At 45.2% G+C, this 14450-nt stretch overlaps 2 protein-coding genes across 3 annotated transcripts; both read right to left on the bottom strand.

Moving 5' to 3' along the window:
* Positions 1-4110: 4110 nt before the first annotated feature.
* Positions 4111-10118, bottom strand: TMEM187 (transmembrane protein 187). 2 transcript variants are annotated; one of them, XM_053371650.1, is made up of 2 exons: positions 5361-10118; positions 4111-5194 (listed from the first exon to the last, which is right to left on the bottom strand). In XM_053371650.1, exons 1-2 carry the CDS (start codon positions 5364-5366, stop codon positions 4241-4243), a joined length of 960 nt encoding a protein of 319 aa, XP_053227625.1. In that variant the 5' UTR covers positions 5367-10118; the 3' UTR covers positions 4111-4240. The 2 variants fall into 2 exon arrangements, with proteins under 2 accessions (XP_053227625.1, XP_053227626.1); XM_053371651.1 differs by having other exon boundaries at positions 4111-5197; positions 5361-7881.
* Positions 10119-11537: 1419 nt separating this feature from the next.
* On the bottom strand, positions 11538-12105 carry LOC128405232 (microsomal glutathione S-transferase 3-like). Its single transcript, XM_053371652.1, has one exon. It carries the CDS (start codon positions 12073-12075, stop codon positions 11647-11649), a length of 429 nt encoding a protein of 142 aa, XP_053227627.1. The 5' UTR covers positions 12076-12105; the 3' UTR covers positions 11538-11646.
* Between the last annotated feature and the right edge of the window lie 2345 nt (positions 12106-14450).

Here is a 14450-nt window from a genome sequence, read left to right as displayed (position 1 = left end):
CATTTTATTTTCCATGTTCCCAGTATGCTGTGAATTCTGCCTGCCTTCCTCTTCCTCCTTTACCAGGATGAGAAGATGAGACAGTCACAAAGGAAGAATATGGAAGCCAAAATCCCAAATAGGATGGTGCAGACAGTTGCTTATTCTCTCTTTCTGACCCCTTTAAAGTGTGTCAAAGCAAGGGCAAAGAGGTGTCTGTAGGGGCTGCAGGTGGCCAGAGTCATGATTAAGAGTTGCTTGTATTTCCCCTGGTCTCTCTGCATGCAGAGCTGGCATTGGAGCAGTCAGTTGTAGCACCAGCAAGCTGCCCAACTGAATCTGCATGGTGGGCTGGCATGCTGAAACATTTTGCTGCCTGAATCAGAAAAGCCAAAGGGCAGCTGCTTCATTCTAGAATGGCACAGGACACACTGGAGACCTTTGCCTCTCTCCCTCACTAGACAAATGTCTAATGGTCTTATTTATCCTATTTGATTTTTCTGTATAGTCTGATTTATGAAGCATCAGTTGCGGGCCATGGTGGGAATTCATGGAGTGGCTCCAATGCCATTCTGATTTGTTAGTGGCAGGGAAGCTCAGATACTTGTGAACTGCTTTATATATGAGTTCCTGAATAGTTTGAATCTAATCACTTCACATAAAACCTAACTCTTGCAGTCATACGCTATCTGCTGCTTGGACATTGTGGGGGACGATGCAAGTGACATGATTAGAGGATGATCTTGCTGGTGTCTCACAGCAATAAAAAGTCGTATGTGCCCTGGCTGTTCAGCCATGCCTTACAAATAGGGTTGTGAAAAATGTGCTTGTGGCTGGTCTTAAAAGTTACTGTGGAACAACAGGGAAAAGTTGGTCTCTGGTAGACTTGCTGTGAATAGGATCATGGGAAATGTCAATTCTAAATAAGAACATAAGAAGAGCCTGCTGGGTCAGGCCAGGGAGCCATCTAGTCCAGCCTCCTGTTCTCCCAGTGGCCAACCAGGTGCCTGTGGGAAACCAGCGAGCAGAACCTGAGCACAAGAGCATCTCTCCTCTTCTGTGGTTTCCAGCAGCTGGGATTAGGAAGCATTGCTGCCTCCATCCTGGCTAGTATCACAGAGAGCCCTCTCCTCCTCTTTTAAAGCCATCTAAGTCAATGGCCATCGCTGCCTCCTGGGGGAGCAAGTTCCATAGTCTACGCACTGTATGAAGTACTTTTTAAAAATCTGTCTTGAGTCTTCCAGCAGTCAACTTCACTGGATGTTCCCAATGAGCTCTAGTGTTATCCCCTTTCTCCCTCCTTGCATAATTGTATAAACTTTGATCATGTCGCCTCTTACTCACCTTTTCTCTTTTTTATATATATAAAATTTTTATTAGGGTTTTTACATTACAAAATAGAAAAAGAAAAAATACAAAATACAAAATAAAAATAATTAAAAACAATCAATCTTTTCATCACATTATTTTTCATTAACTTATTTCCCGGACCTCCTCTTACCTCCCTTTTTTGTATTCCAGTTCAATTTATTAACTTAGCAGTTTCTTTCCCTCTTTATTCTACCCAGATCTTTAATCTTAAGTTATTATAACATTAGATTTTTACTTATAAAAAACCGTTTTTTTCATGTTCTTTTATACCATTACAGCTAGAAACCACTTAATTTCAATCCAACATCATTCTAACATTCATTAATTTTACAGTATTTCTGTAAATAGTCTTTAAATTTCTTCCAGTCTTCTTCCACCAACTCTTCTCCCTGATCTCGAATTCTGCCAGTCATTTCCGCCAATTCCATATAGTCCATCACCTTCATCTGCCACTCTTCCAGGGTGGGTAAATCTTGTGTCTTCCAATACTTTGCAATGAGTATTCTTGCTGCTGTTGTTGCGTACATAAAGAAAGTTCTATCCTTCTTTAACACCAATTGGCCGACCATGCCCAGGAGAAAGGCCTCTGGTTTCTTCAAGAAGGTATACTTAAATACCTTTTTCAATTCATTATATATCGTCTCCCAGAAAGCCTTAATCCTTGGGCACGTCCACCAAAGGTGAAAGAATGTACCTTCAGTTTCTTTAGATTTCCAACATTTATTATCGGGCAAGTGATAGATTTTTGCTAGCTTGACTGGGGTCATGTACCACCTGTATATCATTTTCATAATATTCTCTCTTAGGGCATTACATGCCGTAAACTTCATACCTGTGGTCCATAACTGTTCCCAGTCAGCAAACATAATATTGTGTCCAACATCTTGTGCCCATTTAATCATAACAGATTTCACCGTTTCATCCTGAGTGTTCCATTTCAACAGCAAGTTATACATCCTTGACAAAGTCTTAGTTTTGGGTTCTAACAGTTCTGTTTCTAATTTTGATTTTTCCACCTGGAAGCCAACTTTCTTGTCCAAATTATATGCCTCCATTATCCTTTCCTCTAAAAAGTTCCAAATGCTGCAATCTTTCTTCATTCCATTGATCATATGGGTGGTTTTTTTGGGTGGTTTTTTTTGAAACTCTTCCAAATACTACTGCATGTGGCAGTAATGAAAAGGGCAAATGCTAAGGTTGGGATTATTGGAAACAGGATTGGAAATAAAATAATAAAGGGTAGCCGTAAAAGAGTATACAGTAATAATGTAGGCCCAGAGTTGCAGAGGTGTGAATGGCAATTGCTTTATCTCAACCCAAGGGATCCTTAGAGGTGAGAAGATGACTAGCAACCAATAAACTCCGTCCAGAGGTACCCATAGTTGTCTAGCGCAGGGGTCAGCAAACTTTTTCAGCAGGGGACTGGTCCACTGTCCCTCAGACCTTGTGGGGGGCTGGACTATACTTTTTGGGGGGGAGGGAAGGAACAAATTCCACAAATAAGGCAGAGATGCATTTTAAATTAAAGCACACATTCTACTCACGTAAAAACACGCTGATTCCTGGACCGTCTGCGGGCCGGATTTAGAAGGTGATTGGGCTGGATCCAGCCCCCGGGCCTTAGTTTGCCTACCCGTGGTAGGCTTGGTACTATTTTCAAAGCTCAAAAGTCCTGCTTTGGACTTACAGGGCCTGGCCCCACCTTTCTATGGAGGTTGGGAGTACAAAGATGAAGATTGTTGGAGGAGATAGCAGATCCTAGCAGCACTTGGTAAGAAAGAAAAAGAAAAGCCTCTCACTAAATAAACTCCAGAGCAGGAATACGCACCTCTTTCCCATCTATTTCCCAAACTTATTTATGATGCCTTTATTGGTGTCAGGCTTTCTATCCTCTACAGCACAGGAAAAGGAAAAATGCGTCCTCATAAAACAGTGATCTAAAGGGGAGGGTGCATTTTCTGGGAGATTATCCCTTGAAAGCCATATGCCAACTGAAGCCGTGCGTGCACACAGACACACACACACACACACACACACACACACACACACACACACACAATTGCCACCAGTATTATTTATGGAGAATCTCAAGTGAGAGAAAAATAATGTGGAGCAGTGATCTTTTAATCCCCCCCCCCTCGTTCACCTGTGTGAAAGCAGGCTGAGGGTGGCACAAACTTAGGCCAGAGGTTAAATTCTGGTGCCTGGCAGCCCTTTGAGACCATCACCTCCCTGATACTCCATCACAGCTTTTCAAATCAACAGCACACCTTCCTGATGGTACTATGTGTGTATGTACGTACACACACACATTATCTCTCTGTGTTTATATGTAGAGAGAGAGGTGTGAAGTTGGGTGTTTTAATAAGTGCCTCATTGCCTGCCCTGAGACTCGGTGGAGGTTGGTCCATGGGGGCAAATAGGGCTCTGGCCCAGCAACTTCAGCCTTCGATTCCTCCCAGCCCACCTACCTTTACTTTCAATCAGTCTAGAGGGTGTTTCTGGCTGCCACCTTCCTCCTTGGTCTCAGTGCTGCCCTTGTAGAACTAGCAGGCTGGCACTAGAATCAATGGACTCTGTTTCTACCTACTGCTTACTTATCTCCCTGTCTTCTGCCCTGCCAGTCCCAGTGGACACCAGCCTCCGCAGCTGAGACCTTTCTACTTGGGCAGGAAATAAACAGAACAAGCAACACTGTAGAAAGAAGTCCTTACCAACACCCCTGCCGGCCCTCTTGCACATGAAGAGAAGCTGGAGATGTTTCTGTGTGCAGCTTTTTATTTCAGATCCAGCAATTTAAAACCCCTCTGCCATTGCAGCCATGGCTAATGTTATGTACTTTGATTGTTATGTTTATAAAAAAAGTGGCATGTGACGATTGTGGACTAATTCACTGAGACCAGAGCTGGCGCCTGCTCAGCTGGGTAAAAAAGCAGAAGGCAAAATGGAACTGCAGCACATCGCAGATCTTGGACCAAAAGTGACCAGTAAGCCGGCGGAAAGGTGCCCATTGTGCCAGCTCCTGGTCCCACAGCTTGAGGCTTACAAAGCCCAGGCAAGAGACCAATCCTAGCACCAGGATCCAAGCCGACCGGGCATTACCCAAATGTCTCTGCGCCTTCAGTGCTCTCCAAACAATTATAAATATATGTCCACTCAATGCCAGCTCAAAGCCTTGGGGGTGAAGCAATGCCAGAACATAACTCGTCAGTGAAGCTGCTTCCATGGCCAGGAAAGTGCCTGGTTGCCACCCGTGCTCCAGAAAGTGACACCAGACAACACCCCAAGCAAAAATTGGCAAAGTCAACCACTGATCTAAGACAGCTGCCCAGTGATGCTGTGTCCAGAGTCGCACCCATTGTACAGGCCCATATGCAAGCGCCATAAGGGCAAAGACCTCCTGGAGGTAGCATGCCTGACCTCTCTCGTCACCTGAAGGCAGCCAGTGCCAGCCCAGAAAGATGTAGGCCAAGTTGACTAAACAATTGGCAGGCATAGCAAGTACGGGAGGCAATCCTGACACAGTTGGTTCAGCATAGTACTCGTACCCAACTTCCGTGTGAACACCGTCAAAGGCTCCTGAAGCCACAAGTCCCACACACAGCAGGAGACCTCCAGACACCAGCAAGAGTGGTTCTCTGCCTCCTGGTTTCCTCACAGTCCTTTCCGAAGTTCTGGAGGGCTCTTCCTGAATGACGGCCGAACTGCTCCTGCAGCAACTGTTCTGCTGTAACATGTTGCTTGCTTTGGCAAAAGCCTCCGAAATGCAATTCACAGGTGGTGCGAGGCAGGCTTCTGAGCCTGGTGTTTTCCTATCCCAGTGTGGACTTTGATTCTCCTTCCCCTACTAACAGCACAAAAAAGGCGGAGTGAATGGGCATTCATGACCAAGAGGGACAGCTGTGCTCTTATCTGGCAAGTTTAATGTATTATTGGCCTTTTCTCTTCTTCACTCCACCCCTCCCCTTTCCCCCCAGAGCAGAGATTGGTGCCTGTGTAGAACTACTTACATGCATAGGCCCTGTCGGTTTCCTTGGCAGCCGCTCCAGTCACGCTCCTTCCAGTGAATGTGGTTATGAAACAGCTGCAGCGGCAGGATTGGCTGCTGGTGACATCACGGCACAGCGGGGGTAAGGTTGCTTCCTTCCCAAGGTCTTGTGTTTTGTAACCATGGGGACAGCAGCTGCCAGCCTCTAGGTGGTCCCTTGGGTTAGGCCTGCAAGACATCCTGTAGCTGGATCTTTACTGCAGAGGCATTGCTCCCAGCGCCTTTAAAAGAACCTCTACAGCACCTGTGTCAGTTCTTCAAAAACGACATAATACAAAACAAAACAACCCACCACACAAGAAGTACCGAGTCTAAATATCATTCAGGAAGTGTTTGGTTATCAAGTTTCTTTGGATATGAGGGCAGTATTAATGAGGAATGCTATTTATTATATTTATAGCTTACCTTTCCGCTAAGAAGCTAAAGGCAGTTTGCATTTTATCTTTGCAACAGCCCCATGAAGCAGGTTAGGTACAGGAAGAAGGTGGCTGGCCTAGAGTCGCCCAGGCAGCTTCAGGGCTGAGAGCAGCAATTTGAACCAGGGCAAGTGGATCCCTAACATTTTCTCCCCTGGACCTCTTAAAAACTGCTGAGGGTCTTAATGATTTTTCTGTAGCAACTGTAATGCGCTTTGCTAGATGCTGCATGGTTTTTAATTCTGTTTTCATTGCTTCTTTTACTTCTTAAGTACAGTGTTCTATTTATTCTATTCCACAGAAGTCAAATTGTAGTGCAATAAAATAAGAAATAAAAGCAATAAAAATGCAATTTAAACTCATTATGAATATTTAACACAATGGATGTGTGGTCTTCCATTTTCAGTCACAAATCTAGAGACATGCAGTGGACCACCTGAATGAAGCTTGCGGGTAACAGTTTGGAAACCTCTGAACTAGAGTCTTTCTAGCCCCAATGTGTGACACACTGGCTCTCTTAGTTTAGGACATGTCCCTTTAAATGTGCAGTTTAAAGGGTGCTTTAAATGAGAGAAGGAATGAATTTTTAAGTCTTTTAAACAAATATATTCATATTTTAATTCATCATTAACAAAAAGGGAAGGGAAAACAAGAAGCATCAGACTCTGGCTGAAATCCTGTACCCAGTTTCCTGGAAGTAAGCCCTATGCAACTAAATGGGACATAGTTACATCTATAAGATGATGATCTTAAAACTATTATAACATATTCTTCAACATCTGTCATGACTCTTTTAACCGATGAACATGTCCAAAATATCACCAAAATCTGTTTCTCACCAGCCCTAGTTTTAAGATAGCCAGCCTTTCCCCCCATTAAATCTACATCTCAACCAGCTCTGGAGTATTGGAATGCAGTGGAACCTCGAGTTAAGAATTTGTTCTGGAGGTCCATTCTTAACCTGATGTACCACTTTAGTTAATGGGGCCTCCCACTGCTGGTGCGCGATTTCTGTTCTCATCCTGAAGCAAAGTTCTTAACCCGAGGTACTATTTCTGGGTTAGCGAAGTCTGTAACCTGAAGCGTCTGCAACCTGAGGTACCACTGTAGTCACAACTTTCCCCATGCTTTTGTTAGACATATCTTTGTTGCTAATTAGAAAAGCATGTTGTTCACAAGTTATATATTTTGAAAGGTGTCGTTTGGCTGCAGAAGTCAAGCCCATGCACCACAAAACCATTGTCAATGCGCTTTCGGGGGAGGGGCACCTTGCGTGAAAGGGATGCAATAGAACTGGAAAGTATTGCACTGTGTGTGGAGCACACGACAAAAGTGTGTTCACACCATGACAAATATGAATAAAATACTACATGTGTATAACATCCCAAGGATGGTAACATACAGACATTTGTGACTTTCTGATTCATGTTCATTATTCAGCCCCAAACATCTTGAATGTTTACTTTAAAAATGAAAGACTGTTGGGGGACTTTAGGGTTGTGCTATTATAATTGTTTTGTCAGTGCAAGCATTTCTGTTTGTCAGATGGAATAATCCCCCTCTCCTCCCCGGCTCGCTCTTCTGGGGGTTCTCTTGACCCTCCAGAGCAGATCTGTGGGAGGCCGGGAAAGTCTACTTGCATTAGCAGATGTTATTGCGCTGGCTTCCACTAGTGAGCCGGGTATAAGCTCCAGGTTTTTTCAACTTTGTTGAAAATGATTTCACTTTCCCTATAAAATAGAATGGGGACTCTGTAGCCCCCCAGATCCTCTTGGACCCCAACTTCCATCACCCCAGATAGCATGGCCATCACTCAAAGATGATGGGAGTTGTAGTCCAGCAATGCCTGGAAAGTTGCAGGCTCCCCATCCCTGCTATAAAAAATAATTCAAGGGACTGGCCCATGACATTTAAGAAAATTCCAATTAACACTTGCTCCCCTCCCAGCAAGTGGAAAGATCAACCTAGAAAGTGTCTTCTGCAATCCCCACTGAAATGAGTAGCATAGAGCAGTGCACAACCTCTTGAAGGAGGCTGTTCCATTGTTGAACAGCTCTTACAGAAAGTTCTTCCTGATATTTACCAGTAGTTGGAATCTCCTTTCTTGTAACTTGAATCCATTGGTTCATGTTGTACCCTCCAGAGCAGGTAAAAACAAGCTTGCTCCATCTTCCATGTGACAGCTCTTGAGATATTTGAAGATGCCTACCATATCTCCTATTTGCCAGGTTAAACCTACCCAGCTCTTTCAACCATTTCTCATAAGGCTTGGTTTCCAGACCCTTGATCATCTTGGTCGCCCTCATCTGCACACATTCCAACTTGTCAATATCCTTCTTAAATTGTGGCATCCAGGTGTGGTCTGAAGGCAGAATAGAGGAGGACTATTACTTCCCTTGATCGGGACACTAGACTTTTTTTGCTGTTGCATCACATTGTTGACTCATGTTCAGCTTGTGGTCCACTAAGACCCCTAGATCCCTTTCACATGTACTACTGACAAGCCAGGTGTCCCCCATCTTATATTGGTGCAGCAGCTTCTTCCTACCTAAGTGTAGAACCTTGCATTTGTCCCTCTTGAAATTTATTTAATTAGTGGACTTCTGGGGAGGAACCATGGTGGATTAAATGTATCCTGTTGAAACTCCATTGACAGAGATAGTTACGTAGTGACTGATGACAGCCAAGCCATAAATCTAGGTTATTGAATTATCTCCGAAGAATAGACACAACAGGGATTAACTTCCAGTGCTCTGAAAAGGCTGCTTTCTCACTGAGGGACAAAGAAACTTTCAAGAGACTCAGATGGGGTGAGTGACTGAGAACAGAAGAACCGTAATCTTGCCCAAACACCGCATAATAGCCCTAAGGGTCAATCCTTAGGGCAAAGATTGACTAAACCTCTCTTTCTTCAATTAATTCTGAATCTGCTATAAATTATCACTGAGACTATCTCTCTGCCAGTTAAAATGTACATCTGAAATATGACCCAACTGCTGTCTTAAGATGAGATGGCACTAAGGGGATGAAAACAAAACAAAAATTATGGTTTAATCATACATATCTAAGAAAGATTCTAAACAGCTAAGAGGCGATCCAAGTTTCAGGAATTTTCATTTAATTTTGTTCTATTTTTAGTCCTCCACTTCACTGGTGAATGTGCTGATTATAACATGAAACTACATGTTATAATCATGTGTTGCTGTGAGAGAGGAATGCTAGAAATGTATTTCTGATAAGCAAGGACTGTGTGGATCTTAGAGAAAGCACTCAGTATGATGAAATACTGAAAAAAAACTCCACTGTTGGTTTCATGCAGCAACTACTGAATGAGCAATTGAAAGAGCTCAGAGCGGAGATGCATAAAATGGTGAATAAAAATGGAATGGACAAAGCTGAGGCTGAAGAAGCCACAGAGTGTTTTGGGGGGAAATACTGATGGAGGATTGCCAGAACAGGAGAATGGAATGGCAAAGCTGGAGGTAGTAGATGATGAAATGGAGAGGACCTCCACACAGGTGCCTGGATGAGTGAAACAGCCAAATGATGAAGTTATGATGTTGGAGGAGTAGAATGAAACCATGGACAGAGATATTAAGAAATACCCAGAGCTGGAAGAGACATTGATGAGAAAGAAAAGACTCTGCATATAATTTGGAGTGAAATTAAGAGGGGAAAGCTCCTAAGCCTCTGGCAACACTTTTGGAAAAAAGAATGGAAGAAGAGGAAATGGAAGCCATTAAAAAAGAAGATGGAAAACCTAAGCCAACAGGAAATGGGATTGGAAGATATGGATCTGGGTGTGAATTGGGGAATATACAGTAAGTAAATAACTATGGATTACTGTCTCAATATATGAATGCAGAGAAGAGACTTCTGGGGGAATAAAAATCAAGAATTTATTGTTTCTCAATATTGGATGTAAAGTCGTTATGTTGGATTGGGGAAACAATATTGTTGACTTTTACCGATAATAGTAATTGGAAAACCTCTTTTAGACTTTTTGTGTGGAAGGGAAAATGAATGAGCTTGCAATACCTGGACTTGAAAACTGGAAAAACATTGCCTAGCAGAAGGAGAAACAGCTGAACAGTTTTGTTTTTTTATGTTCTCTGATCTGGGTTAATGAGGGGACTGCACACAGGTGGAGGTGATGGGTGGTTGGTGAAGGACCCTGTGTGCAGGGAAAGGAAGATTTCCCAAGATGGGAGGCTGGGAGAAGAAACAGAAGCTCCCAGGTAACAGCTGGGAGGGTTCACCTCTTTCTGTGTGGGACAAGAGCTAAGATCTACCTGTGAGAAATGAGATTCATCCGGCATGACTTGCTGTAGGATGCAGTGCCATGAGTAGAATTTCCTCAGATGAGCAAAGTGATCTTGCAGTCTTCCAGGCAACCTGGTCCCAAGTTGTACAGGGTTTTATTTGTTAACAAGACCCCGAATATAGCCCGGTAGCTGATCAGCAACCAGTGCAGTTCCCTCAGTGCACATGTATGTGTGTGCAGGTATTCCACTCAACCTCACTGCAGCATTGTGCACCAATAGCACAGAAAGACCGAAATAGAGTGCATTACAGTAGTCCATTTGTGAGGACTATTACATGAATCACAGTGACTAAGCTATCCCTGTTGAAGAAATGGTACAACTGGCATACCAGCCCAAGGTGATAATAGGCATTCCATGTCACAGAGGTCACCTGAGCATGGCAGGAGATCAATTTAGTAACACCATCGTATTATGGGCCTGTTCCTCCAGAGGGCATGCAACCCCATCCAGAACAGGTGAACTCCTTGGGCATGGGAACCGCTTACCCCCCGTGTCTCCATCTCACCAGGATTCAGCCTCAGTTTGTTGGCCCTCACAGTGTCTCACTGCATCCAGGCACTGGTTTAAAACAGTCACAGCCTCTCCCGATTCAGATGTTATAGAGAAACAGAGGTGGGTGTCATCAGCATACAGATGACACTGCACCCCAAATCTCCTAATGACTGCTTCCAACAGCTTCAAATCAGTATTAAACAGAACAGGGCTTTGCCTTTGTGCATCAAGCATGTTCAGATGGGGGACAAGAGAGAATCTCTCACTGCTACTGGGGTGCTTCTCCCTGTATCTGTTCTCATGCCCAATTGCCACCTGCTACCCAGGAAACTGCCACAGCTGCAGGGTTTGATATGCCTCAGCATCCACTTCCCACCCCACAAACTAGGGCAGGAAACCCACAGCTGCAGAGATGGGTTAGCAAAACTGGAGGTAGGTCAAGGAGGCCTCACCTCACCACTACCTGAGGCTCAGCTTAACCTTTTCTCTAGCCTTGCTCCTGTGTTTGTAACTGCTGCCTGACATTTAAAAGACGAGACTTTTTTCTAGCATGTATAGAGATAACTAGGGAGGAAAGCTTTGCCTACTGAAGCACTGTGTACCAGGTGCAGTAAAACAAAAATACAAAATTTAGCAACCTTTGAGGGCAATATGGCAATTCAGAAATGCTGTGTGGGTATGCACTGGGCAGCTGCACATGGATTCCTAATCTCCCTGTAAGACTCAGTGTCCAGCATTCTGTCACAGCATGACTATGAACCTTGAACCTCCACATGGGCCTATGCAGACACAAGAACCCCAGTGGCATTCTCCAGTCTGCCTTTTAGCTTTCTCCTATACAAAGGAACAATTGCCAATTTCTGCTATGAGGAAAGAGTAAGACACCCAAGGATACGATTGTTGTTGTTTTTTTATGGTTAGTGTTGGCTTTTATTTGATTTTTTTAATAATTAAAATATAATTGCATTATTGAAAGATTTAAAGGCTTCCCAGGAAGCCATAGAGGAGGTGTCATCTAGTGATCGCACACCCAGCCAAGATGCACCAAAGCAGAGTAAACGGTGGTCCCTGCCAATCCGAGAAGCACCAAAGAGCCGAGGACTCCTCGGTTTCGTTTCTTGGGATCTCCTGTGTAGTAGCCGTAAGCATAAAGCAGTCTTCCGATGACCCAAGATGCACCGAGTCCTGTAGCGACCCGCGGGAAGTAGACTCCGCTCACTCCAAGAAAGAATAAGGAGGAATACACTTCTAACGTGTTCTGGTGTGCCCTCTGGATACAGTTGAAGAGATGTCCATTTTCAGGGTCTGTGCTGTACATGTTTGGGTACTGAACATTGTATTTCTTGCGGGCTTTCCCCACATTGATGGCAAGGTGTGTTACCAAGATGAAACTGGCAGCACCGGTGAGAATCACATAGCCGTATTCCTTTGAGAGAACCACCATCTTGGCACACCGCCGCCCAGCAAGTGCATGCCGAGAGCAGGATACGATTGTTGTGAGAGCAAACACCTGCCCTCCAGCCCTGGCTCTCGGTGGCTTTGCCCTCATTTACAGAGACCTGCAGGAGGGACTGCACCCTCTCATGACTTTGCAGCAAACAAGCTCTCGGACCATCCTCACACTTAACGCTCATTTTGCTAAGTACTGTGGTTTTTTAGCATCTGAAACTAGCAGGTGTTGAAACTGATTGAACTCCCCTTCTGCCTTTCTTGCTATGTCTTTTGTAATGGTTTTTAAACATACAGTGGTACCTCGGGTTAAGTACTTAATTCGTTCCGGAGGTCCGTACTTAACCTGAAACTGTTCTTAATCTGAAGCACCACTTTGGCTAATGGGGCCTCCTGCTGCCGCCGGAGCACGATTTCTGTTCTCATCCTGAAGCAAAGTTCTTAACCTGAAGCACTAATTCTGGGTTAGCGGAGTCTGTAACCTGAAGCGTATGTAACCTGAGGTACCACTGTATATATATCAGCGACTTTCCCCCCAGTTCAGGGCGAGCATTTAGTTTTAAACACAGGATTGACTGTTAATGTAGTTGTTGTTGTTGTTGTTCTAGATTAGGAAGACCACCACAGAACCCCCTGTGTATCACATTGGTTTTGCTTTATTTGTAGCAATGATTGGATTTGGATTGCATTCCTATGTCTGCTGAGAGTAAGCGCAACTGCGCTCAAAGGGACCGATTTCTGAGCAGACATGTATCGAACTGTGCTATGAATCAGATGCAACTTCTTGTCATGCACTTTCAGTCTTCAAAATGCTCTGATTCCCACTTGCTCAACGATATATCCAAATCTTCATTTATTGGGGGGGGGGGAAGCAAGTGCAGCTTATTTGCATGAAATGCTCCTCACACTGCTACCTTCCTAAAATAGCATACTATGGACACAAAACATATTATGTACTCCCCCCCCCCCCAATATACTGCGCGTCGTGTTTGCTACAGAAACAAGCAAACCAGGCGGCTCCCTGCCTGAGCAAGCAAGTCTAGGAGGGGAGGAGAGTCACAAATGCAGCTAAGTGTGGATACAACATTTCCCGCTCCACATCCCCCCCCCAAAAACCCTGCCGGCGACTTTTCGTAAGGGAGACAGCATCGAGGGACCCTTTATCAGCACAGTAGTATTATTTAAACCGAAACACGCCGCTTGCAGTCCTGGCCACCCCTAGCTGGGCTTAAGCTTCATTGAACGCACTTACTTCCGTGTAAGGCTTGGGGGGGGCGGTGTCGGGAACCGAACTTTTATTTAGGAAAGATTTAAGAGGCTGCAGCGCACCCCCTCTGCGTATTTACACGGAAGCAAATCCGTTCACTGGGGCTTCTTCTCACCTGCGCATGCACAGGCTTGCAGCAGCAGAGGCCACGAGAGCAACAAAATAGCAAAAAAGGTAGACTATATTTGGAGAGGGAAGCTCAATTCCTTGTACCGAATGGCGAGGCGCCGACAAGGAGGAAGGGCTGCCGGGCGGGAAGCAGCTTGAGCCTGCGCGCCGAGACGCAGCTGCCGTAATAATTTTTTAAAAATGCACCTTGGGCGCGCCGGCTCCGGAACCCGCCTCGGAGCTCCTCGCAGCTGCTCGGGCGCCCAAACGTTCGACTCGCGCTGCGCGTCTTCCACAAACTGGGCCGCGTGTTCCAATCGCGCGGATCTCGCGGTGCTCTGTATCCTAGCAACCGGAGGTGTCTCGGCGCCATCTTGAGTAGGCACATCCGGCCAGCAGACAGCGGCCATCTTGAGGGACGGTCGCCCTCCCTCGAGAGCTTTAGGACGCCATCTTGAAAAGCCCGTATTATAAGCCGCCAAAGGGACGATTAGTAACACGCCATGTTTGTTCCCGCCTTCAGCATCCGAGCAATTTAGTACGTCAGCGCCATCTTGTTTGGCTTCTGATTCGAATGGTTCTCGCCATCTTGGATCCATTTTGAGAAGTGCCAGAGCTATCGCCATTTTTGGAGGAACCCCCCCCCCGCGCGTCATTATACAGAGTAACTCGCAAGGAGCGGGAGCATCATGTAATTCAGCGCTGTGCCATGTTTATTCTTTCTCGACTACATCCGGGAACGTAGTACGGAGGCTTACTGGAACTAGGGTGAAGCCATTTTTGGCCAGTGTTCCGCCCATCCGGGTATCCCAAAAGCAGCCATCTTGGATGCGTATGTCTGCAGAAGGCACATACGGGTATACGGCGGCGCCATATTGAATCCCAGAACGCGGGGAGAGCTGTATACGGGCATTTGAAAAAGACGCCATTTTGGTCTTGTGTTTGAAAAGGCGGAGGCACATCCGGGCAATTTGTGGCGCCATATGTGTTTTCTG

Source organism: Podarcis raffonei, chromosome 17 (genome assembly GCF_027172205.1).
Source record: "Podarcis raffonei isolate rPodRaf1 chromosome 17, rPodRaf1.pri, whole genome shotgun sequence".
NCBI classification, from domain to species: domain Eukaryota; kingdom Metazoa; phylum Chordata; class Lepidosauria; order Squamata; family Lacertidae; genus Podarcis; species Podarcis raffonei.
This window is presented reverse-complemented; position numbering and strand designations above follow the sequence as displayed.